General features: G+C 35.4%; 3 protein-coding genes across 15 annotated transcripts in view; 2 read left to right on the forward strand and 1 right to left on the reverse strand.

Moving 5' to 3' along the window:
- The window catches only part of LOC124631145 (rho GTPase-activating protein 23), a 334,067-nt gene that overhangs the window by 92,941 nt on the left and 214,644 nt on the right, over nucleotides 1-26,482 (forward strand). The gene's annotated exons all lie outside the window — the stretch shown is intronic.
- LOC124631147 (putative nuclease HARBI1) lies at nucleotides 17,338-19,123 on the forward strand. The gene is made up of 5 exons (XM_047165361.1): nucleotides 17,338-17,867; nucleotides 17,967-18,299; nucleotides 18,377-18,521; nucleotides 18,605-18,931; nucleotides 19,007-19,123. The coding sequence occupies exons 1-5, from the start codon at nucleotides 17,634-17,636 to the stop codon at nucleotides 19,066-19,068; spliced, it is 1,101 nt and encodes a 366-aa protein (XP_047021317.1). The 5' UTR covers nucleotides 17,338-17,633; the 3' UTR covers nucleotides 19,069-19,123.
- On the reverse strand, nucleotides 19,119-21,367 carry LOC124631148. The gene is made up of 9 exons (XM_047165362.1): nucleotides 20,784-21,367; nucleotides 20,463-20,667; nucleotides 20,176-20,361; nucleotides 20,019-20,085; nucleotides 19,905-19,940; nucleotides 19,703-19,795; nucleotides 19,551-19,625; nucleotides 19,366-19,457; nucleotides 19,119-19,273 (listed from the first exon to the last, which is right to left on the reverse strand). The coding sequence occupies exons 1-9, from the start codon at nucleotides 20,843-20,845 to the stop codon at nucleotides 19,121-19,123; spliced, it is 969 nt and encodes a 322-aa protein (XP_047021318.1). The 5' UTR covers nucleotides 20,846-21,367; the 3' UTR covers nucleotides 19,119-19,120.

Below are 26,482 nucleotides of genomic sequence, written 5' to 3' on the forward strand. Positions count from 1 at the left end.
AGTTTCGATTGTCTATTTTTTATCATGCATAAGTACCGGTAATGCTGATCATAATAATATGCAGGCATTTATTAAGCTTGTGTACAGATTGCACGTCTACATTCTTTTAGTATTGTACAACAACTACGACATTTCCGGGGCATTTTTTTGTTAATATTTCCCGGACAATGGCGAGGCTGCCTTAAAAAGCTTATGGTGCTTACCCTTTAAGGTGCATTCAATTGAAAACGGTGCGTCTTTTTTATGCATCTCTTAAAAAAATAAAATGCAGCATGCGGTCACAATTTGCATCGTCCATTGTTTCGTGCAATCCATAATTTCGTCTGAATGTATTGCCAAATTGTTTTTTTTACGAATTCCAAGATCGTTTTATGTTTTTATTTCACGCTGTTCTGGTAGCTTTAAACGCTTTGGTAATTTGAAAATCAAGATATCCCCTGTCAGTATTGTAATGAGGTTCGATATATTATTCTGCTATGAGTATTTGTTTGTGAATGTCAAGGTTTGCATGGGATAAAAAACCGATGCATTTACTAATGATGGTCTTTGATAATGTCAGGACCCATCAAACTGTTAGTATCTGTCAAGTTCATCTATAGCTGCATTAAATATTAGAGTTATTCTCATAAACAGGATACAATACGAAAACACTGCCTGTTACAGATTTGAATAAAATTTTAATAATAATTAAAGGCAATTCAACCGAAGCGTCGTTAAACCATAATTATCTCGTTGTAAAATATTTCAAGTACATTTCTGCTATTTATTGGTCATCACAAAACGTACGTAATTAAACGGCATCGGGAAAATATTAACACTTCTCGACGCTACATTGTTGCAATGTAAAGACTGCTACTGACTGAGGTGTAACTGTATAACGATGACGAAAATTTTGTTTTATGTGATGTTCTGAAACATTTATCTCCTTCAGTTACTCTTCTTGGTGGCAGTGCCTTAGACAAATCTCAAGCAAGGCGGATTTACAACCGCGAGATATCAATACAATACAAAATGTACTGTTCTGTCAATCTTTACGAACGTACGAAAAGCGGTGTATGAGTACTACACAACAAATACTACAGCTCACATTCATTACTACACCATTTATCATTTAAAAGTAATTGTATACAAATTGCCAGCCAAACATTTCCGCGACCACATCAATGTACGAGCACCCTTCTCATATTTATTCAAGAACAATTAATGTTTACAAAATACCAATTGATTTCTGACGGAAGGCAGGCCTTTAAACACAAAAACATATTACAATTTAAATCGATATATTGATATATGATCGAGGTTTTTTTCAACTGAATATAAATGAAACCCCGTGTCGGGGTCATGGAAGCTGATCCGTATTTATGAGACCAGTTGTTTTTGCAACCAATTCTTTCGATTCATTCGTCGATTTTTTGCGACAGTTGGATAATTTTGAATTGGTTCTCTTTTTAAATTGTTGTATTGTAATTTTGGTTCGTGAATTGATGTAGGTCGTATTTTTAAGTTCAGTTTTGTTTAAGGTAGGAATGGTTAATGAGAATTGCACCTACCATTACACTGTTCACTACACACATACCCTCTTATTATAAAAACTGCCGCAAGTAGTGGTTTAAACCCGACTGAAGACGTCTTGGTTTGTTACGGTACTTACGATAGTCTTTACATCCTTATTACAAAACGTAGACTAAGAGAAGACTGTTTGGTACTTCGATTTGTCTGTGGTTCAAATAATATCCACAGATTATAAGCAACAAATATTTAAATCATTCGTTCAATCGTTCCGAATTCAATGCGCCGTTCCTTTTTACATTATTTTATTAAGTGCATTTTGATGAAAAATATATAACTATGATAATAAAACAAATATCTATGCGGTTGAAAATATTACGTTTTATTATTTAAAGGTAATTTTATATTTCTTGTATCTTTTAACGATATACACGATCCAATTATTCTCTTTTAAACAACTATGGAGTTTGCGCGTATAACGGAACGTCAGCGCGCGTATCCGAGTTATGTTTTGTTTTTAGGTTAGGAATAACTTGGATTATTTTCAGCCCGATTTAAATGATTAAATAAGACTTTGTGCATCTAATTAGAACCTCTTCAAAATTAACTGCACAATAACTTATAAGTACACAGTATATCGTGTGCATTAAATTACCAAAAAAAAGGAAATAACAAAAGTAGAAAACTATCGTTTATTCCGATGTCTATTTATACAGTCAAACGCACTGATACATGTTGGAAACACAATCACACAATCTTGTTCCGAATCTTGTTCGTATTATTTCGAAAAACGTAAATCGATATTTATATCGAAAATTGTCGTCAGGTAATTTGAAGAGATTTTCTCGATGACGCACTGTTGAGTCCCCGGACACTCTCAATAGTATTCTAACACATCCAAGTATTCCAAATCACACATATTTATATCCACTTTCGTTTTTTTCATCACAAAACAAATAACCTCAAAAGTAAATAATGTCGGAATTTGACGTTTGACGACTAAGTACTGCAGTTAAACTAGGGGGCTCGATGGTTTATCTTTTGTACTACAGATAATAATAGGACTTGCGATAAACTGCGTTTTGTAATAACGTTTTTTCAAGGTCGTACTTAAAGCTGGATTAAAGGTAGTACAAAAGCCGATACTTATTTGATACCGCGTTTTATAATAAGAGGGTTAAGGTCCTTCTAAATCCTTCGACGAAGCTTCACCAAGCGACATAACCTGACCCATTTCAACAAAATTAATTAACTCATCCTTAATTTGTGTAATAAAATAATTAAGCTTATTCCGCATGCGGGCTTAAGATAAGCAGTCATAACTATCACACCCTCAACTCCCAACACAAATTAAATCCTATTTAAATTCTTATCAGGCGTTCCCGAGCACCCCGTAACCTCATATATTCAGTGTCGACCTATTTGCTCCGACCTATTTACTCCGGCCTATCCTTGAGCTGCATCCTCGGTGACTTTGACCCCGGATCATTCTGACCTTGACATGAGCCTGGTTAAAGCTTTTCATTTAGCTTTCTGGAACATTCCGTCCCGCTATGAAAGTTGTATTAGGTGAAGGATTACGTTGAAGGACGGTGAAACGTTTCTATTAGATTCAAGGTGAATTTTTATTAAATATGTTAGGACCATCAACTTTCTAATAAAGAATGTAATCTTATTTGCAAAGGAGGAAAGCTAAGCTTACATAGGTATTTCAAGATAAAATTCATATACGTATTCATAACGCCTCGGATACTCACTAAAGAAGATACAGTCAATATTATCAGCAGTAGAATGCGGAGTATTTGTTAAAAAAAGTCTATAGCGTCGATTTAAAAACCCAGTTTCAATATTAGTTGAATTTGCACTATTGTTTCTTTAACTACTTCAAAGATTCTACGTTATTAATCAAAAGTATATGACCGAAAATTACCAATCTACAATTCTACCCAACACCACTTACCACAGCGCCATGAAACACAGAAACAAAACCATTTCCAACGAAACATTTCCGTATATCACGCTAATGTACGGTAAAATCAATATAAACTTGACCTCGCGGCAGACCCTGAACCTAACCTTCAGCAGAACGTCCTTGACGCGACCTTAGCATTTCTGTATGTATATTTTCACGACCATGTTATTTCTTTTGTATTTTTCTCTTTGGAGAAAATTTTGTTTCGTTTCCTATTGGACAGTTCTTGTTAGATAATTTTTCCATTTCCAATTTAGCTGATACCGTGTTATAGTCAAATTGTACGAACGAAATGGTAGTGCTTTCGTCAAATATCTTTGCCGCTCTGAAGCTACAGTGTCTTATTGCATTAGTAGCCAATTTGAGGCTTACGTCGTTATAGATGTGAACAAGGGGATTCCTGAATCACCGTAATGATTTGTCTACTTGTACAAAAGTATAGTGGAATTAAAATTGTGTTTTCTTTTGTTACAGGTATGTACCTATACTACATGTCAATTACCGGGAATTGCTGAAACATTCAGTCTTACGATCTAAGAGCACCATTCATTTCGAAGAGTGATGGTTATGTAAACTAAGGTATTTAAACACATCTTAATACTAGACATAACATACAGTAATTACGAGAACTTTAATGCAACTAATACATAAATACTTTCTAGCTATAAAACCTTAACAATTATCTAATGCCAGGGCAATAACAGTCTTCTGGCATTTAACTTACTCCTAACTACCCGTGGGAGTATAACCAGTACTTGGCATAACTTTCCTTATAACTGCAGCTATAAGGCCCTATCAGTAGATATTTATTTTTATTAATTAGTGACAGGAAATATCTATATAAGTGCGAATGAGTCACTGGTAACTAATGTTATGATATTAATAAAACGGGCGTAGTGTGAGTCGGATTCGCGGATCAGTGGTTCCGCAGCGTCTGTGTATAAAACGGACAAAACAAGAAGTTGGCTGTATTGTAGCCCCGTGAAATGTATTTTTCTCTCGTGTTTTTATTAATAATTATATTTGTTGTAATAACAGAGACAGAAAAACATCATATGTGAAAAATTGTAGTAATTATTACGTTTCATGCGATACAGCTTGGTGTCAGACGGACAGCGAAGTCTACGAGTATAATAAAACTCATTTTACCCTCTACCTACAATTTTACCTTTACGGTACGGAACCCTAAAACCACAGTCTTTCGAAACTTCCGTTGGCTTACGTCGGTTTAATTCTAAGTTCCGTCGTCAAGTACCAACTATCAATTAAGTGAACACGTAACATGTAAGTGAAAAAGTAAATAGTTATTATTTATTTATGTTTGTTACGCAGTTCTTTTTCTTTTTAAACTGGTTGCTTTAAACGACTCGAAGCCCCGCGGCTTGTTACCACTGTTTCAAATAACGTACACTGATTATTATTATAATGGAATGCTCAATAAAAAATGTTGTTTGTGTACCAAAAAATTTGTATATAAAACTGCTAGCTGGCTTTGCTTACTGATAGATGAACCTGGAAAGTTTTATTTCAAACCTTCAGTCTGTAACATGTAATAAAAAAACTTCGTATAATTATAGACACCTGTGATCACTTCCGCAGATCAACTATGCACTATAGCTAACATAAAAAATATTTCATAATAAATATTAAAAAAGATGAGGAGTCGTCGCTAATTGGAAAACATCCAAACAGCCATCGCCGGCAATCATCCAACGACATACCTTTCAATTCCACCACAACAAACAGCGACTGCTCACTCCATTCGTTTCCTACTCCGTGTCGTGATACAAACGTCTGCGCCCACGACACGCGTCTGCCTCGATACCGATCGTATCTCGATATCACTCGATTATACAACGAGTTATCTGCGACTCGATTGTCGATATCGTAATAGTTTGCGTCACTGTTTCATTGTGCTAGACGATGAGTCAATGAACTTCAATCGTAGCACATTTGTGGGTGTGTATTTCGCATTGAAGGTGGGCCTGATCTAGCTCTGTGGCCATCTGAGGTCTTGTTATAGTGATATTGTATGATTCCTTTAATGGTTTCTCGGTAACGGTAACATGAGCTTTAAAGTTCATAGGTTTCAAATACGGCATCAGTTCAATCATTCATGACATGTGTTATATTTATTATCATTACTTATACTTACAACTAAGTACAATGTTGAAAAATATTAAAAAAAACTGAGTTTTAATTGCAAATCTTGTATCCTAAAAATATTTACCTACCTAATCATTTTAATAAAATTAAACCTAATTACAAGGACACCTTTCTACGCGTTGTACCTCGCACCCGCGTTCTTTGCCACAGTAAAATCGCTTAAGTAAAATTCATCCATCTAACTTCGTCATAGCTCATAATCGCCCAATATCCGACATACTCAATAGAACTTAATTAATATTCAGCGTGTCAATAAATTGCATGGCAGTTACTCACTTTCACGCGGTGCGATGCCGTAAATAACATGAATAACATAATTATTGCAGTGTCCCATTGATCACAAATAATTATCGACTTATATGGACTATTGGCAATTTGTTTCCATAACTCAGACACATCAACTACGGCAAATTGCGCATTCATAACAAAATCGTTTGTCTTTCACCTTCTAACTGATTGTACATACGGTATACACGGTCCGCGAGCCAATTCTGTAAATTGGGTAGGCAATTATAATAAAGTAGATATTGTTTATTTTTAAAGTGCCTAACTATTACGCTGTATTGTGACATGGTCAATAACCTCAATTAAGAATCATGCTTATTTTTCTTATATTTCTATTTATATCATTATTTCTTATATTTCTAATTATCTCTGGATATATTTTATTAGTCTCCATTTTTTTTTTCATTTGATATTAGAACTAATTTAAGCAGGTGACATAATAGGCGATCTTATCGCAAAGAGTGATCACTTCCAAACGTCCTTTAGATTTATAGGTAACCAATGAAATAACGGGTGACTTTTTTACAGTTTTCTGGGCCTAATTACTCTAAAATCGTGGAGACTTAAAAATCATGAGACTTCATTATTTACACAGTTGGATATAATTTAATTAACTAAGTCACCTCGCTGGACATTTTGTCTGCCCGTATGTAAAACAATTCAACTAGAATGTGTGCTTACTAATAGCGATCTCAAAGCGAAGTGCATGACTTAAGTGTCAATAAATAACTTAGTTATCGACTCCCTTAGAATCTATGTGACTTTAACTATTCGCAAAATAATTTCCGTATTAATGCTTACGTATTTTACCATTTAATGGGTTTTTGGCACACCGTAGTTATGAATTAGTCTATTGTATCTAGATGTTAGTGGCCCAGATAGAATTTTAAATTAATATTAGTTTATTTTTAATACGAAAAATCGGCAATTTAAACTGCAAAATCTTTATAATATTGGAAAGTAAAACTATTTTTGAGTAACAAATAAAGTTTGTTGTGCTGCTTGGGTAAGTGTATTGGATGCTTCGAAGATTTTTTTTTTTAGTCATCAATGGACACTAGACAGCTGGATTAATGTGTATAGGATATCTTCTCTAAGTTTGATTGTCCATTCAAACCGCAATCAAAGTAAATTACATCATTATTTAAATCCCAAACCCAGAACTATAAACCTAACGATTAAACATTTTTCATCGATCAGACTAAAGTGTAATCGATTTCACGGACAAGGCAATTTTGATCCCGGACAAATTAACGTTCTTTGTTCCTTTACCACCTCGCACCAGTTTAAGCTGACCTGCGACTTGAGGCTCAACTTCCTTGCATGTAGAGGGATTTGTAGGTGATAAGAGGGGTGGGGGAGGTCATGGTTTCCTGGTGGTGGTAATTATGCACAGCCCACGCCGCCCACAAGCTTCCCACAGTATTGTCCTAAACTCGAGATATAGACAATGCTTTCACCACTGCTGTTAACATTACTGCTAATTAATGATCGTGCGAACAAACCTGGGAACGCTCTTATGTAACCATGCTATATTGTGTAATAGTTAAATGTAGGTTATTCTGTCAAGATGTCAATAACAGAGCAAATACCAGTTAATTGTGTTTGAGTACCTGCTCTTACTCGTTTGACATTTGTAAGTGGACGATGAGAGTGTCAATAGATAAAGCCGTTTAATGTATTTTTTTTTTGTTTGTCGGACTGTCTGTATGACTTTTGACTTGACTTATGATTCTATTGGCAAATTACTTCGGAATATTAATTAAAATCTTGCACAATGGTCTTGAAATGAGTGTTCTGTTGTATAATGCCGAGTATGAAATTTTAGTTTTTTTTCTATGATTAGAAAATATTATTTCTTTTAATAAACGAAAGCTTTACATGACCCTCATAACTTGACAGTTACTAAGAAAATAAATCAACAGAATGAATGGCTCAAAGATATGAATCATAGAAGTCTAAAAAGTATGCTGCAAATAACTAAGAAAGAGCATAAAAAGATGGTTTTTAGTACAATTTAAATCCAAAGATGGTCATTATGTGAAAGCAGAACTGCAAAAGTTATTATTATTTTATTAGCTATCAATTTAAGAGTAAATGAAGCTTCTTGAATAAATCTATTCAAGTTCTTATAACTGAATATATCGAATTATATGAAATGAAGGAACTAACATGTGACCTGTCTTTTGCTTTCTGATCAATGTACTTTAATGTTCGTAGTAGAATCAACGCTTTATCGATACTTGAATGATGAAGCTTTCACTATTCACGACGGATCTTTTCACGTTTTTACAAATAAATAAAATCATAAAATGACCACAGCATGTTTTCTGTTATTAAAACGTAAAGCATTGAATTTTCTATTATTTAAGAATTTACTAGCCCGTGCCAGACGTTTCACATCCGTCAGGTGTGAATATCTTCGCACTGCCGGATAAAAAGCAGCCTTATAGCTGTCCTCGATTCTCGAAAAAGTATCAAATTAGAACAGCGGGGAACTATAACAATCCCGTCACTGGTTGATGTTCCTATCAATGAAAATCTTCGAGTCTACTACTACCTGAATGCATGGAAACCAGTCCTCGTAAATTCCGGCATTCATTTGTTGCGTGACATCAGACCTGAGGCGTGGTAACTGATTTCAGGCAGCAACAAAACACAGTAACGAGATGGTGTCTAGAGGCGATGGTGCTGAATCAGTAGGGCAGTTTCTTTTATGATGTGTTATTGGAAATATCTATAGTAAATATTGTGTAGCTGAAGAGTTGATGTCTTGAAGTTGAACGAAATAAAGGTATTTCAGTGTTAGATTACCCCATTTATTTAGGTATAAGGTCATTTTTATCCGGGTGTGTGAATTAGTTCCCACAGGATGTCAGCGAAACCGCTGGTGGAAGCTTAATTGATTGATCAACTACCTATAATGTACTTTAAAACCGGCCATAACTGACCAGTTCCGGATCAAAGGGACCCTTTGAACAGGGAACCCTAAAAATAAATACATATGAAAAGATGGAGCTGTAAAAGTGTTGTTGATTAACCAACCCTACAATAAATTACTAAATCTGAACCGTACTTAAGTAATTAATTAATTAGGTAATTAGTCAACTGCTATGCTAATCTCCTGATTGAGATGCGAACTAGCATGCTATGATGATGTCAAATTTCTCCACTAGGAATATTTTTCCTCTTAATCCAAGATGGCGCCACCCCGGCAAGGCTTCGTGCAAGTATAAGTGATCAGTAATTAGTGAGTCAGGCGTTAATTAATAGTAACGTAACGTGTCTTACTCATCCAGCCTTAAGTGGATGAAAATCAAGTTTAGAGAAGTGTTTCATTCTCTCAGTCCTAGAATTTATTTTGAGAAAAATTGATATCAGAAACGGATCTGCCATACTGAGCAATATGAGCATGCCCAAACCCCGAATTTACTTGTGATTTTACACTTTTTTTTTTCTTTTATGTAATGTGCTCCCTTAGGTAGTCGCTCCTCCAATTTACTCCATTATACACATCCTTATCGATCTCCATTCCTATATATGTATACACCCTTATGTGCTTCCTTATATCTCTCTTATGTACTACCCCTATTAACACCTTTATGTATATCCTTATGAATTTGATTGTTCAAACGTATCCACCAAAACTATGACTCAAAGACTGCTATTTCTACCACTTATAAACAGTGTAATGTTAATAAAAAAACGTGCACATTAATCTATAGATACGCACATTAAATTATTCACGCTGGCCACTGTGCCAAGGTGTGTTCAAGCTCAAGGCAATAAAATAACAAACGCATAGTATTTGCAGTTACCTTCAGATAGGTGAGTTGCTTTCTCACAGCTTTTCATATTTATTTGTATCACTTTACGATTCCTTTTGAAGGTACAGATTAGCACAGAAGTTCCACTCTTGAGTCATCATCTTCACTTCATAGAATGTCATTTCTGAACATAGACCTCCCCTATTGATTTCCAAAAGGATTGCTTGGAAGTGGCCTGCGTCTAGCAATTACCCATTTTTTTTGAGGGGTACCGAATTCTTTCTGCAGTTGACAGCTGTCTATTTTCAAGAATTGTCAACTGCACCAAAAAACGTTCAGACCATAAACTGTTCCATTTTCAAATCATTTTAGTGACAACAAGAAGGTTCTCTATAATAACCTTTTTTGTTGTTGGTGGGTTTTCTGCCCTTATTCCCGTAGTGAAGTGGTTTCACCCGATTCGCGTCTGTGTGCAGTTGCATTAATTAATGTTCAGCAGTTGTAGCACCCACGCATGCGTAGAAAGTACTCGACCCGTTTGTCTGTATGTGTCGTTGTAACGTGCCATGATCGATATATTGGTGAAACTGCTAAATGTTCCAGCTGGTAGCTGTCCGTTCGGTTTGGTAGTTCAGTTCTTCTTCTTGGTTATGGTAATAACTTGTGAAGCTTAAACTACCAACTTAAATGTTTGAAGTAAGATCTTCTTCGCTGAATTAATTGGGCAGACGAAGTGTCCGCGTTTGAAAAGCTTTTCTGATGTTGCCAAATAAATTGATATTGATAAAAAATATTATTTAAAAAAGTAAAATAGTCAAAGATATTTATTTTTGCAAATACGGGTACAATGATGTTATAAATAAATAACATTTATAACTGTAACTTGACAGCTTAAGAAAACTGAAATGATGAACCGATGCAACAAATTCGATAACTCCATGATCCGATTCCAATTAAACAAGCAATCCAAATAAAGGAAAACACCACTCCTATTAGAATAATCAGGAAACCACCGATAAAATTCTTTCACATACACAACATACAGGGAAGTTGCAAATTGGTATCGAATTAATATCGATCGTGATGTCCAAGGAAATATAATCGTTATTTGTACAGGTTGCTCTCCGGTTATCTTGGTTACATCTCTAATAACGTAACTGGTTGATAATCTGCGGATATCGAGACAGGTATCGATAAGGTACGCAAATGTATGTGCTTGATAGAGGGAGTTGTTTGTTGATATTGTGTTTTCAAGTAGTAAGGATATTCATTTATTTATTATTGAATATTTACAGCTAAAAACAATGAAAACATTAATAACTGTATGATTAACTTACAGCCAATTACAAATCTTAACTTCTAAAAAGGGATATTTAAAGATAGTTTGTAAAATACTTCCAGTATCCGAAATTACCTACCTAAGTCAATCGGATAGTAAACTTAATGGCTAGCATCCTTAAAGTCAAGACTATCATTCTTATGACACTAATATTATAAAAGCGAAAGTTTGCAATGTTTGTAACTATTTCACACAAATACAACTAAACATATTTTGATGAAACTGGATACTTAATATATTTCACATCTTAACACTAACACACATAGGCATATTTTGATCCTGATGCGAGTGAATCCGTAGGAAACAACTGTCATGAAATTAAAAAAAAAAAAAAACATTTTGCTTAAAAAAACTTTTTGTCAAAACATTTTTTTTTTTTTCAGTAAGGTAGGCATTGAAATCAATGCAAAATTGACTGTACAGTAAACAATCCTTTCTTCTATTACAAAGCAGCATCATAAACTACGAAGACCGCACCGCGGATTTTTTGATTTTAGATAGCTCCGCCCACTACACTTCCGCGTCTATCGCGTCGCGCAAGCTATACTCTTCACTCAATGTGTAAAATTTGAATTTCGCGCCAATCGCACACGCCGAGGTCAGCGCGGGGTCAGGAGAACCGAACAGGGAAGATAGGGAGCCGCAACTTACCTAAGTTTTTTATTTTTTGATCGGATTTTTTTTTTGTTGTACTTACAAAAATTATTTGTAATGAAAACTTTTTATGAAGAGTAATATGATAATTTGGACGCGTAAGGTTGTGTGTATGTATGTGTGGTGTGTCGTGTATGTGTGTTTGTATATCCAGAACGGATGAATCGATATGTATTTAGGTTTTTTTGTTTGAAATGAAATTAATCGGGAGTGTTCCTAGCTTTATTTGGTGAATATCGGCCCAAGATGGCCGCCGCCACAAAATGGCGAATAACATATTTTTTTTACAATTCCTTCAGTATGGATATCAAATGAAAGGGCTTGATTAGTATGTAGAATCATGTATAATATTATTTAAAGTCCAAGATAGCCACCGCCAGAAAATGCTGAATTGCATTGTTTTTTTATAGCTCTCTCAATATGGGTATCAAATGAAAGCGTTTGACCAGTGTTAAATAATTTATACTAATGTTATAAAGAGGGAAGATTTGATTGTTTGTTTCTGTGGATTGTATAAGCTCTGAAACTGCTTAACTGATTTGATTTGCTTTCACAATTAGAGTTTTACACTATCCCCAGTGAATGTAGGCCATATTTTATCCGGGCACAGGAAGAAGTTCCCCGGGAATGCGGCTAAAATCGCGTTAAACAGCTAGTAAAAATTAAGTGGTTAAGGAATAAAAGCGTCGCAGATCTTGTGTGTTATGTATGCTATAAATGTATGTAGTGAAGCTGTAAGGTATCAAAGAAGTAATGAAGCTAAGTAATTCATTTTTAAACATATTTATTAAAACTGAAATATAAATAATAATATAATGTAATGTATTTAATACATTGTCATCGGCAGGTGCCATAGTTCCCGTAGTTTCCCCATTCCTAGTCCATTAGCATCCCATCACAATAGCCTAAGTAGTTTTCATCCATAGTTAGCAATAGTTTAGCACAGAACCGGGGATTGTCCTTGGGTACATTTCTATAGTGTATACAGGGATAATCGTCTTTTTCTTAAATTTCATTAAAGTTGTCTCAAAAGGGCTTCAGCGTGTTGGCTTCGGCCCCACGTTCGCCTTCCAAAAATCCGGGACTCTGTAGTCCCGAGGTCAGAAAGAGACATAAGTACAAATATAATGTAAAAAAAAAGAATTTATAGTATAACACGGTCTCCATAGATTTTTTGTTCTCAGAGTGCTTATAGTAAGTTCAACTCAGTCTTGCGCGCGGTTATGTGTGGGTAACCCTTGTACATATACAGTGACTTTGTGTGCGTGACAAGAGGTACAGTCGGGTACAAATACAGTTATTTAGGGGTTACGGCTGTTTAAGGAAAAACAGTTATTACGTAATTTAATGTTTATTTATCTGTGTAAATATCTATTGAAATTATTAAGTTAGTTTTTGATTTGTTTAATACCCAATAAAAATTTATTTATAATGATTCTGAATCGCTACTTGAAAAATCAAGTCCACACTTTTATTTATTGTCCTCGTACCCCGAGCTAGAAAATATGTAAGGAGTATTTAATTCATCTTAGATATTTCACCTCATTTATTTCTTAGATACTGTCAATGTCAATTTGAAAAAACTTATGAGAAAATAATGAAAAACTGTAAGATGTAATAATAAAAAGCTTTGGATGTTGTTTCATTTTTTGAAACGCTACCTGACTCCTTAAACATTTTCTTCGTGAACAACTAGACATTTTTGTAAACGACTGTACCCATAACAAAAAGCGATAAGAACACGTCATGCTCGGACGACGTCACTGTCACACGAGCGAAAGTTGTATATTTACAAGCCGACGCACACATAGGGCCGCGCGCAAATCTGAGTTATCGTCACAAATTATTATACCTACGGCCGGAGCGACAACATGCGCAGGTCCGACCTCGACGAGGGCTATCGCCGGACTGGCTCGTCTCCGTACACATTGTGTATCAATCGCTAGAGCACGGACATAAGGTTCAGAATTGCGTAGCGTCTATCATGATCGCTGCCGCTCAAAAAATCCAATATCTTAAAACTTTAATTAAAAATGTTTGGTAATAGTTATGGAAAAATGACTTTGACAGAACGTTAATATTGATGTTAAGAATATATTAGAGTAATTTTGAAACATAAAGATAGTGTAACTTCCTTGTAATTTCAAAAATAGTACTTTTTTAGACGTGTTTTCGGAATTAATTATGATCGAGTAAAATTATCAGTATCGTGTTTTCGTTCTGGCAGAATCTAGATAAAGATATCAATTTACCTATATCAAAATTTCAGATCCATTGGTAAGCGGGTAGTCCTATAATTTGGCATGGCAAACGGCTATCAAAATCACGGTGGCGTCTTAATCTATAATCTGTTCAGGTGTACACGATAAAGCTTTTTAGGTTCGCGATAACCGGTAGGTAATACTTTATGTGCATTGGATTTCGCTTTTACTGTCACAAACACGCGGGAATTGGTACGAATATAGCTTTTTACTTTGAGATTATTTAAAATGGGTGTTGATCCTGGTATTTTTACCATTTATTTATTATTTATTTTTGTACTCATACTACGAAAAAAAATATATAAAATAATACAAATATTGAACATTTACTATTGATTCGCCATAGGATCGTGCACATTTTTGATGTAAAAGGGTACTATGTGAAAGTCAAAGTGTCCCAAAGTCTCAAAAATCTTTCATCAAAGTAAACATCTTCATTTAAATATCACTTATAAGCCCATACCGGTTCCTATGATTGTTATTACTGTAAATTTGTAGAAAGTTAAGAGTCTGTAAATTACAATAGACGATTTGTGAAACAAAGTACGTCTGTCTTAGATAAATCAGAAAGGTTAAAGCTTTTAATGACTCAATAGTATAAATAGTAGATAATAGATTTGCTCGAAAAGTTCAGTCTTGCACCACTTTCTCTACCAAGCTAATTAAACGATATTGATGTTGCGGGCCGTTACACACCCATAACGTCCCATATTACGAGTTTGTTTTATACTATCGACGTGTTATTACCCTATAAATATACAGTTTATGAGAATTCGAATTATATGTAATGTGTGTTTTCAAAAAGGATGAAACTTCTTTTTTTGATATAACGAAGTTTTTCTTTGTAATCGCTCGTAAAGACGTGGTTTTATGTTGATTTACTCAGCATTAAATACTTATTATTGTAATACTTCGAAGAGACTTTTAAGTTTAGTTTATTGCCCACACTGGTGGTCGCAAACAGGTTCAAAAATCTACTGAAACATAAACCAATTATTCTTGTGAAATTCATATCAGTCTCTTAAAATGTGCGTAAACAAAAATGTAAACTGCCTTAAAAAGACACGCGTTGTCTAATCAGTAATCAAGCGTACTGTTTCACGTCTGTTATTGTCCTTCAAGCCTTAGTAGTACATCAGAGATGCATGTTCCCAGAAACGCAAGTGAAAATAGTTATCACAGTATGTCAACTCTTACGTTTATCTGAAACTTGCAGCTCTCTGTAGGTCAGTGTGGTCAATTAGAAGTCCTTTTATCTTTGAGACGGGGACAGCAACATTTACATCGTGGATTTATATGTCGTTGCTATATTTCCTGTTGTCCACAAACGACGCTTACAGCTTGTAATTTTAGATAGCTTTTGACATGACATTTGAATACGGACGAATCGTTACAACAATCCCGTAAATATACGTTCTGACGTTACACTCGAAATGTATTTGGCGCGAACGCAATTACTATAACAGTTGTGATTAAACTAAATTTAGGAGAGCTGACGATCCTCAATGAGTTTATCGGCTCCCATCACTATAAAGTAACGTTATAAATGTGTCAAAAGTGAATCGAAAACAGTGTAAGTAAACCAAGAGTGGTACGCGAACTGGATGCGGGATCGTGACTGGATGTCTGTATTAACATATTAACGCGGTACAAACGAGGGCAGTCGCCTTCGGTCGCCTCCAAATGGCCACTATTATCGACTAGATCTTGTCGACTCCTGCCCCTCCCTACGCGGTCAACGATTTTACAGCTTATTTTGTCGTCATTGTTTTGGTTTAATGGCTTTATAACCAGGAAAATTACTGAAATTAATTACTATGAATTTATAATTGTACTGGAATTATTTATTGTTCTATAATAGCCAATAGAAAACAGATGATAACCTGTAGAAATTAGAGTGGTATAATTACGGTACGGTCAGTAGACTATTGAAATAAACATTTTATTTATAAATCTTTTATTGTTGTTTTATCTAACATTGCAGTTATTGAATTACACAGCCGGCTACAGTAATATTTGTGTGCAGTTCCCCTGAGCTAAACCAGCGTGCAGCGAACACGCGAGCACGCGACGAAATCACTTCTAACGAATAGCTCTATGAAATTACATTCGATTCACTCCGACGTAATCACAGAGCCGCATGGTCAATACTTTTCCATTTATATCGTTTATTCTAACTACGGTCCATACGAGCCTTTCTTGTGCTAATTTTCCGTACATTTTCACAGCTTATTGCTGATTTTATATGAGCTTAAATTACCTTTGCGTGTCGAGGTAATCAAGTACCCATTGCTTTTTGATTATATTTAACGAATATTGTGTTTATTTATTTAAATTTAGGACGCTAGTCCTGAACTTTGTGTTATGTTATTGTCGAGGCATCGGTTTTGCCGATGAATGTGCTTGCTTCTAATATGGCGGGTCGGTTAGCCGTCAATTTATAGGGTTTTGGCGGGCGCGCCCACGCTCCGCCTCGCTTGATGCCCGTGTAATGTGGGCCCGATTGGGTTGCTACAGTGGGATATTATCCGCACCAATCCCTTCCGCGATCCAGCATATCGAATGTCCCTTGCAAAATTACGTCCCTATCGGAAATATACTTTGTATTATTTTTCTATTTATTATTATCGCCATAACCTATGTATTATTGCTTATAACGATAGAACAAGGCAGAGTTTTCGAGTTTATCGCTAACAGTGTTGTTTACTATGCTTACAATTACTGATTATCTGAAGTATTCAGTTACTAAATGCGAAATACGAGATGCTTGCTGTTGATAGGATTTTTATTTACTATCCGCAGTTTAGATAGTGGAGAAAATATTAATTTGCAGAATAATTACTTGTGTTATCTGTTACTTTCACCGTTCTTAGTCACACTGGTCAATCGGATAGATTAGATTAGATTACGAGACCTTTTGCTCTGAGTAATTATCTTACGACATTGCTGGTATCTTGTTTATACTTAAATACAGATTCACGTAATTTTATTTCTAAGTCATAATAGTTACACGTCTGTTCTTAGAAGTTTACGGATGTAATAATTATGATAATTACGACAATCGATAGGAACGTGTCTATGATATTTATGCGCCTGCACTCAACTTGATAGTTAAAATAAATGAGCATGAAAATTGTTGTTAATTTCATAACGTTGTGCATGAAAAGAAAGGTCAGCCTGCTGATATGATCCCACAATTATTAGCTATAAACTATAAACTAGTTTCGAAATAAGACGTGACTTACACAAGTCATAGGATCACAACTTTTCCTTAGTCAGTTTGGTTTACATGACGGCTTTACGACCGCTGGCTTTACATACAACCCAGCACAAATTAAAACCCGGAAATCTGCAAAAAATATTTTTCGACCTTTTTTAGCGAAGCTATAATCTGGGCCTGCAGTCTCGACAAAGATAGCGATCGCTTAACGACAAAATTCGGTCGATAAGTCCTAACGATCCGATCGTAACGATTTTTGGTAGTCTCTACTGCCAAAACTATCGAGTGTCATCGCAAAGTTACCGAATATTTTCGGTAAGATAACGATTTATCGTTATGTCATAGAATTTCCTTGCGACAGTTTTTGACAGCCCGCTAAGTGATAGCTACTATCGATATCGTTCCTATATTTGTTTATTTTACGTCAGAAAATATTAAATAAATAGTAATTTAATAAATAATGGCTTCTGAATATTTAGCATGGGACTTAGTTGTGCTCGAGCACAGACGCGATGTGCTTATGGGTCGACAAATAGCACGAAACAAGCGAAACGATGAAAATCCCTTGGATTTGGAGGATGGCCAATTTCTTCAAATGTATAGAATTTCAAAGGAAATGTTTCACAGGCTACTAAGTGAACTGCGTCCATCTCTCCAAAGACGACGGCCTTACGGACTTTCTGTGGAGTCCCAAGTAAGTGTCTTTGCGACCTACCGTGCATAAATAATATTTCTATAATATATTTTTTCTTATAACTAAGGTTGAACTTTTTTTAAATTTTCTTCTTATTAGATACTGACGGCACTCCGATTTTACGCATGTGGGTGCTACCAACAACCTGTTGGCTTGCAGTGGGGTTGTAGCATGAGCCAAAAATCTGTTAGCCGAGTCATCCGGGCTGTAACTTCGGCAATAAATGAAAAACTTTTAAGAAAATATATTAAATTTCCAATGACTCAAGGAGAACGCCATGCGGCAAAACAGAAATTTAGAAATGCCCCACAGCCATTCCCAGGGGTAATTGGAGCCATTGATTGCACCCATATAAAAATTTTAGCTCCTAAGACCAATGAGGAGTCTTATGTGAGTGGTCACCATGAGGGCCATTCATTAAATGTGCAAGCTGTAAGTTGACCTTCAGTTCTATAATATCTAAAAATATTGTTTGAAAAATATGTACTTACATATTTAATATATTACAGGTGTGTGACCCTGATCTTATTATTTTAAATATTAATGCTCGATGGCCAGGAGCGAGACATGATGCTCACATATGGGCAAATTCACCGGTGCGCTCAACAATGAAGCGACATTTTGAAAATGGGGACCGCCGTGCTTGGCTGCTTGGTAAATAAATGAACATTATAAATCTGCCTCGAAGAGGTTGCCCATTCGACTTCTGAAATTACTTTGTATTTTTAATCTTTTAGGTGATGATGGATATCCTCTGGAACCGTGGTTAATGACTCCCATAAAACATCAACAGCCTGGCACACCGGAATATAAATATACCGAAGCACACTGCTCAGCTAGGAACATCATAGAAAGATGCTTCGGTGTGCTAAAATCTGTGTTTAGATGTCTATCACACCAACGCCAGTTAATGTACGAACCCTATATGGCTGGCCTAATAATTAACGCATGTGCAGTGCTCCACAATATGCGGATAACATATAAATTACCGGAACCAGAGTCCACCACATCCATGCAGCTGGTGGATAATAGTAGATTCCATGATGATATGTTAGAAGTTACAGGTAACTTATGAACTGATTTTTTATTTTACTATGTATGTATACCTAACACCAATACATTTTATTTTTGTTATGCAGGTTCTGGGCGAGCTGTTGCAGAGCGCATAAGAAGAAGGCTAATTAACACTAGTTTCACATAATTATTATACTTTTTTTCATTTATGTACTGTTTCAAATAAAAAACATTTTATATCATTTATTATTTTTATTTATGTAATTATTTATTGCGTCAGCTATTTTGTTTCCGACTTTTACCAATTGCAGCGTCGCCTCGGCTTGTACCTTGGCTGCCTCAGCCTGCATCTTGGCAGCATCTGCTTGCGCTTGAGCAGCAGTTGCCAGCATCTAAAAAACGTTGGATTTACTGAATGTGTCTTAATGTTCTCTAGCATGCTAGTGTGTATAATAATTAAGAGGAAATTTACACTATAACACACCTTCATTGTAGCAGCATTTGCTTCTGCAACTGCTAGAAATTCTCGTCGAGCTGCACTATATTGCTCAGAAACACTTTGGCGAGGATTCAGATCTGAAAATACCCAAAATTATTGGTATTGTAGGAATTATTGGCTGACCCACCTGCAGAACTAATGTTTTTATTATAAATAAAATTTAAGCTTACTCCTCTTTCTTCTGGGTCTCTGTCGCAGTGGTGGTGTTGATGATGCAACAGTTTCTGTCCTTCTGCCACGTACTGCTGGAATTATCAATTATAACACATTAAATAAAAATCAATGAAAATAAACATAGGTGAGCAAAATAACTGCAACTTACTCATTTGTAGTACTGGCGACTGAGGGGCATCTTGCACTTGTTCTTGGATGGGTGGTGGTGAAGAACCAGCCGTTGCTCTGCTGTCATTGATTGCTAAAATATTTTGTTAATTAATATTTTGGTAACATTAGTGTACAGATGTATACACATAATAAAATATATTATAGCAGTAACCAACTAGTTACTAAAAACTCCAACTTACTTGTTTCAGTCGGTAACAATTCCACAAAATCTCTAGCTGTAATAAAATAAATAGTAACATTAAAATTAAAATAATTATATTTTGAATTGAGTACCTATTAATTTAAAAACTTACCCTGAGAATGAGGTAAGGTGAGAACCTCAGAGATTACCACCCCAGCCTCCATCTCATGTTGTAATAACTGTAAATAACAATAAAAGTATTTTTAGTGTTATCAACATTCAAAGATTGAGAATATTAAATTGTATTGAATACAATAATCACAACTTACATCTTCCTCTGGCATAGCGTCCGGGCAGTCTGTCCCAAAGGAATAATCTGCCCCAACTATTGAAATTATCCGGCTCTCGGCCTCGGTCAGGGGAGCAGTGCTGACGCCTCGGTTGCCGGTACGTTTTTGTTCTTTTTTTAATTTTGCCGCCTTACTGCAAGCGCGGCTTTTTAAGTCTCTCCAAACCTACAATTAGAATAATTAACTCAAGTAAATAATAAAAAAAAACTGACGTGGCATGTACATGCTTATAATTAAAACCAATTCAATCTTTGAAAAAGACTTACCGTCATCCACTGCTCTGGTGTCTTTCTAGACCCGTTAGGGAGATTATTGAGCTCCTCGGCAACCTCCCTCCAGCCCGTTTCGAAATTTTCCCGGCCCTGCAAGCCGGTAAATTTCCGCGTGTGCAAATATGGACGCGCTTCTAATATTGATAGTAGTGCATCAATTTGAGCGGGTGTAACACGAGGGCTACGCAGACGCTTACGCCTGAAACATTAAAGTAGTCATTATGTAAACACAGAATACTTCGGATGTATACAAAGTATTCAATTTAGTAAGTACCAAGAATAGGAATAAAAAATTCTCGTTGTAGATGTACTTACCTGACGCTCAAGCTGCTGGCACCCGGCAGGCCTGCGCCTGTTTCAATGACTTCACCGTCCATGAATAGTAATGAATACACCGTTCTCCTTTATTATTATTATAAATCAAACCAATGTTCAAGTGCACAAACAAACTTGACATTGACAGTTTGTTTATGTTCTATGTCTGTATTGCAAGTACGCAAACTATTAAGATCTTTAATATGTGTTTTCTTAAAAAACGGTATGTTTTACTTACACGGTTCGATGCAAAAAGTTTTAATATGATAAGGTTCATCTATTTTCTTTATAATTGTCAAAGGAAACAAAATTGGTTGTGCAAATCTTGTCTACCATTTCTCCCTATAATACAAGGATTTTTTTTACATGCAACATTTTAATACAAATTCACCGCACTATGAATACGGTTTTCGCTATCGTACCGACACGAATATGTCATGATAATTAGCGATGTTGCCCGCTATCTCGGCTGTCGAGACTTGCGTTTATCGTTACTGTCGTTATGGCAAGCGAATATTTTCGTTAATATTTAGCGACTGTCAGTTTGCGATCGAATCGCTATCTTATGTCGAGACTGCAGGCCCTGGAATTGTTAATTAATTAGTTTTTTTTTTGCGTGGAGTTCAGTATTAAGATCTTTTAAAAGAGCCCTTGGTAAGCATAATGTTGACTACCGTATGCATACACGTGTTTGAAAAGCCATTTATTTTTGCACCTTTGAAGTTACGATTAGGCTTTGACCCTCTATTCAGAGATAGTCAACCAAAATAAACAAGAACGTCTTTTACTATGTAAGCTCATCTTAAACCCCGCTACTTAAATGAATACAAGTAAGTAAGTAGAGAGATATCGACGCTTTAACCTCTGTAGTTTACGAAGTTAAATTTATAACAGTCTCGTCCGCCAAATGTTAAACAGTTCGTTAGTACAGTCGCGACATGTAGGTCACAGTTGTCAGGTGCCCAACTAATAAATATTGCCTTATAAAGTATCTGAGTTTATTCATTGGCCAACGAGTTATGTTACGCGGTTTATTAGCCATTTTACGGTGATGATTTTGTGTATTGGAACGAAGAAATTGTGTGTTCTTCACTTTTTGCGGAACAGCAAATATGATTGTTTTTGTTAAGTGCGCTTTCTCACTATAACCGCTCAATCGCTTGAGATGACATTTGGCATGGAAATAAGTGTTACTCTGGAGACGAAGACAGAACGACGACAGAACGAACGAAGACGGCATGCAGACCATTTTTGGGTAAATATGGCAATTATTTATTTATTTATTTAAACTTTATGCAACAAAAAATAGGCGGACTTAATGTCATAGGCATTCTCTCCAGTCAACCTTAGGGTGATGCAGAGAAATACAACGAAAACTTAATAATGAATAAAACACTAAATACTAATTAAATACATCAATATTAATACAAATAACAATGAATACATACATATATACATATAATATACCAATAAATTATTATGATGATGATTCTGCCAACGATTTATTAAGCAAGTACTTCCGCACAGCACTCTTAAAAGATTGTTTGCTATTATAAGTAAGTATGGATGAAATTCAAAACGGAGCTATATTCTGAAAATATAATCCCTAATACAAAATAGGAAATTCACGCCCTAACAGAGGTGTAGTGTTGCACACCCACGATACCCTGATATCGATATAGTCACAGTTCCTACGATTGTAATGCTATTTACTGGCACAATAACCAACGTTAGGCTACTGACAAGTTCCTGGCATCAAATAAAACCCACACTGATATAAACCAAAGCAAGGAGTAGGCTTCGAAATGTTCTTCAGATCTATATAGGAATGGGGCAAGATATTTGCGCTGATACTGTTGTTCCTAATCCTCTCACTGTTTGAGTCTGATGCACATTATTAGATTTCAAAAAAAAACTTGACAAAGAATTAAGTTCAAGTTAATAACTTGTAGGAAAGTCTTAAACGTATATTTTCCCATTTAGTATTGATCACCTAGCCATAGCTTAGCTGATCTACAGAACGTTATTGTCTCTTTAAACAATAAACGCCCATAAAAACTAAGTAAGTACCTAACAATGCTTTTGAAGTCAAAGTCATTAGAAGACACAGGTAGAGGACAGTCAATAAGCGATGACTGCTTGTTGTAAAACATTTACCATTGAATGAGCCGTGAAGAGCGCATGCGTGGCGCATGCTAATTTATGACAGCGCCCGCGCAGAGATCGACCCAACTGTGTTTACACCACTAGAGTAACGGACAAAAATATCGGTTAGTTATTACTTTATGATAAAGTAACAGTTAAAAGAAAATCGAGGATGTTATTGACGAATCCGATCACACGCTCGTTTAAAATTACTCTGAGCGTTCTGTTTTGATTTAACGTTTTATTAGGCCCCATAAATTGTAGGTAATCAATTTTTTTTTTGCCAGTAAATAAGGCTCGTGTAACGCTCTTTACTCGAGAATTTTAGTTCAGTCTGTAAGTTTCTCTCTAGCTGGTATAAATCACGTGTAAACTTGTGATTTCTATGACATTTACACACGTACGCGTCCCATTCCCGCGCTTTTTGCCCTCGCTCTCCATCAGTGACAGCGACAACTGTCAATTTTCCCGCGCGTTTTTTCTCTGAACTCATAATAACACGTTCGGTTCAACGCATAATCATTTCGATGCTCACCATTGTCATAAGATCTTGCCCCCAGCGGGAATTCTGTTAATACACTTTCACTCCTTTTGTCCGGGCTTAATGTCACTTTTTGCTGCTGAAATATCATGTCTGACAATCGTAGCTATCTGTCAAGCGATAAAGTCGCTTTTCTATCTTGTATCGGCGTTGTTTTGCTGGTATCTCGGGTCACCGAGTACTGAGTGTTCAACATTGTTCAAAGAATTGCAGTGTTAGTGCACTTTCTTTTCTGTGTACATTGTATAATATGGGAGCAAGAAATTTATGTTGATACAGGCTGGTGTTTTACAACCTCTACAACGGTATAGTGTCGTATAGTCTCGAAAATTATCTTTGATCTCGACCCATGCAGGCTCGTTTATGTAAGTACTGAATACCTATAAATAAATAATAACAACACCCTCATTACGTTGTTGGGTATTATTTATGTAGATAAAACATATATCGTAAAAGTGAATGGTTTTAAAAATGATTCATATTCTTTGGCTTACGCAAAGGAAATGCCGTCAATGAGCGGGTCCAACGTTGTAGGTATATAAAGTCCATTTCAAGTACAACCGGCCCTTAATTCGCACTTATCTCTCGATCTAAATCTCGTATATATTAATTGCGTATTCAAACGAAACGAAATTCGATTAATTATTTTAATTATGGCAATGAATAAACAGGCCACCTTCACTGGTTTGCGCTGAAGACTTTATTTTGCTAATGACTTAACTTAAATATACATAGATAACAAAGACCGTGATTTCTTTATGATTTTTGAAACTCGTCTAAACATAAACATCAATAGTTAATAGTTCACGAATAAAGCTGTTAATTTACCTACTTAATATTTTTGCAGTGGGTAAGATTACTGAATATACGAGTATGTATAGATAAGATGACTAATAGTGACTAAAAGCCGACAATAGCCTGAAGTTTCTGATTGATAACGCTATTACAAAACTGCAAACTTTAAAAAGCGCATATTTGCACCTTTAACAACTTTCTACATCTTAATAGAGAGAAAGATAAATGAAAGATAAGAAATACATTAATTAAATTATATAATTAAATCTGCAAAAAACTAGTTATTAACACAGTCGTAACTTGTAGAAGATGAGTTTTATATTATTTATACTAGAAAGCTAATCGGAAACAAATTCGTTCACCAATTAATTTTATCAACACAAGAATCTCTGTTTTGCACCGCGGAAATACAATTACTAGATATGTCAATGGAATTTCTAAACGCATAAATTCATTTCATTTTTATAACGCCTCACTATACCCAGTTTTGATCCTTTCTCTTTTATCATATTTTAATATCAAATTGATTTATTTTGACGAATGTTATTCTATTAATTTTACTGCTATTATACGAAAGCGTTATTATGTATCAATAAAACATTTAATTTGACAAGAACCAATTTATGTTTGGCAATTTTTGGCGCTTCTATTGATTGAAACGTCGGTTGTAACTGTTCGTGCTCCTTTAATAATCGCCGTGTGATTAGATTCAGAGCTATCTACGTAAATACTTAAAGACGATTCAAATCATTGCAATTAAAACTGGACAGCGCCTCGAGAGATAGGTATCATAATTGGAATTAAATAAAGAAGATAGCAGATTTCTAAATTTAAATACAGACAAAATACCTGAAACTAAAGATGGCTAAATTAAAATCCAATAAATGTAAAAGTAAAACCAACTCGTAATGCTTGAGACTTCGTAGATAAATCTTGATTTATTTCTCATGGCATTTACCTGATACAGAGACCACTTTTCTCTAGAGTAAACAAATCAGATGATACTGGACCAGTATGCTAATTTTCTCGTCCATATCTTTCGAGTGTACATACACGTATCGGTTAATACAATGTTCTTGATTCGCATATGGGTGAATTTATGTTAATATCGGTTCCGCTTGTTAACATTACTCATACTAGGAAGGAATCGCACGTGCTTTTGATGATAACTTTTATTTATTGACAGCTTGTGTCGTGGTTTATAGGCTGTTAAACTTCACCCACGCTTAATTTACAAGAAGAAAGAAATCGCTCCTTTTACATCAATACTCGGTTGTTCCTGTATTTTACGACAGATAACTTGGTGTAGTGAATGTCGGTTACTTGTTTGAAGTTGCTATCAAAGGGAACTATTTTATTTTTAAATCGAGAGTAATGTATAGTGCGGCTGAATAATCTTGATTGTTTATACAAGATCTGTAAGTCCATACAATTGGAATCAGTTTAACTTATTGTCTGCCTACTAGATACTTCATAACTGCATATTGCTAAATATAACCAAAAACCATAATAGGTTCTTGCAACCGCATTTCAAAATATGGTCTATTATATTATCCACACAACTTCGTAAGAGCTCCTGCCCTTAGGGCGGCCACATTCTTGCGATATTGATATCACATTTCAATTACAACATAAATACCGTGTTAGGAAAACTGCTATAATAAATCACGGTACAATCGATATTATCGAATCGGAATCGCAAACATCGGCCTATCAGTATCGAGATATATCGACTACCGAACAGGAGTTGGTGATTTATCGCAATGTATGGCTTATATGGGTTTAGTTGCACATATTTCGCTAGAAAGGAAAGTAGTGAGCTATTTAAGTCTTACAAGGTTTAACAATGGCATGTTAGCTGTGGTAGCCAGTAGGTACGCCTCCTGTCTAAACGGATCAGTGGAATAGGGCTGGCGAAAATATACCGATCTACGATTCCATATGCATGAGACGTTTGCGAGAATTTTTTGATATTGAAGGAACAGCTTTGAACAGCGAACAAACGTGTAGAGTGCACTTGAAAAGGTGTCTTAATATTCGATTTAACTTTCAATGTGCACTAACCATATAAATATAAACTTTTATCCTTACTTTTACATAATACTCAATCCCCTCTTTGCTTGCAGTACCATATTGAGTGTTATTTTGTATTAGGAATCTGATATAATAATAAGCTGACATATTTGGGTATCCCGCTAATCTTGTGCAGTCTGACAAC

The sequence above is a fragment of the Helicoverpa zea genome, chromosome 6 (assembly GCF_022581195.2).
Source record: "Helicoverpa zea isolate HzStark_Cry1AcR chromosome 6, ilHelZeax1.1, whole genome shotgun sequence".
Taxonomy (NCBI): domain Eukaryota; kingdom Metazoa; phylum Arthropoda; class Insecta; order Lepidoptera; family Noctuidae; genus Helicoverpa; species Helicoverpa zea.

Excerpts from the sequence above, each read along its gene's own strand:
- LOC124631147 (XM_047165361.1), top strand. The coding sequence starts at position 17,634 with ATGGCTTCTGAATATTTAGCATGGGACTTAGTTGTGCTCGAGCACAGA. Across the intron at positions 17,868-17,966 it reads GACTTTCTGTGGAGTCCCAA|ATACTGACGGCACTCCGATT; the intron begins GTAAGTGTCTTT and ends TCTTCTTATTAG. Across the intron at positions 18,300-18,376 it reads ATTCATTAAATGTGCAAGCT|GTGTGTGACCCTGATCTTAT; the intron begins GTAAGTTGACCT and ends AATATATTACAG.
- LOC124631148 (XM_047165362.1), bottom strand. The coding sequence starts at position 20,845 with ATGGACGGTGAAGTCATTGAAACAGGCGCAGGCCTGCCGGGTGCCAGC. Across the intron at positions 19,941-20,018 it reads CACCTTACCTCATTCTCAGG|CTAGAGATTTTGTGGAATTG; the intron begins GTAAGTTTTTAA and ends ATTTTATTACAG. Across the intron at positions 19,274-19,365 it reads CAAATGCTGCTACAATGAAG|ATGCTGGCAACTGCTGCTCA; the intron begins GTGTGTTATAGT and ends AACGTTTTTTAG.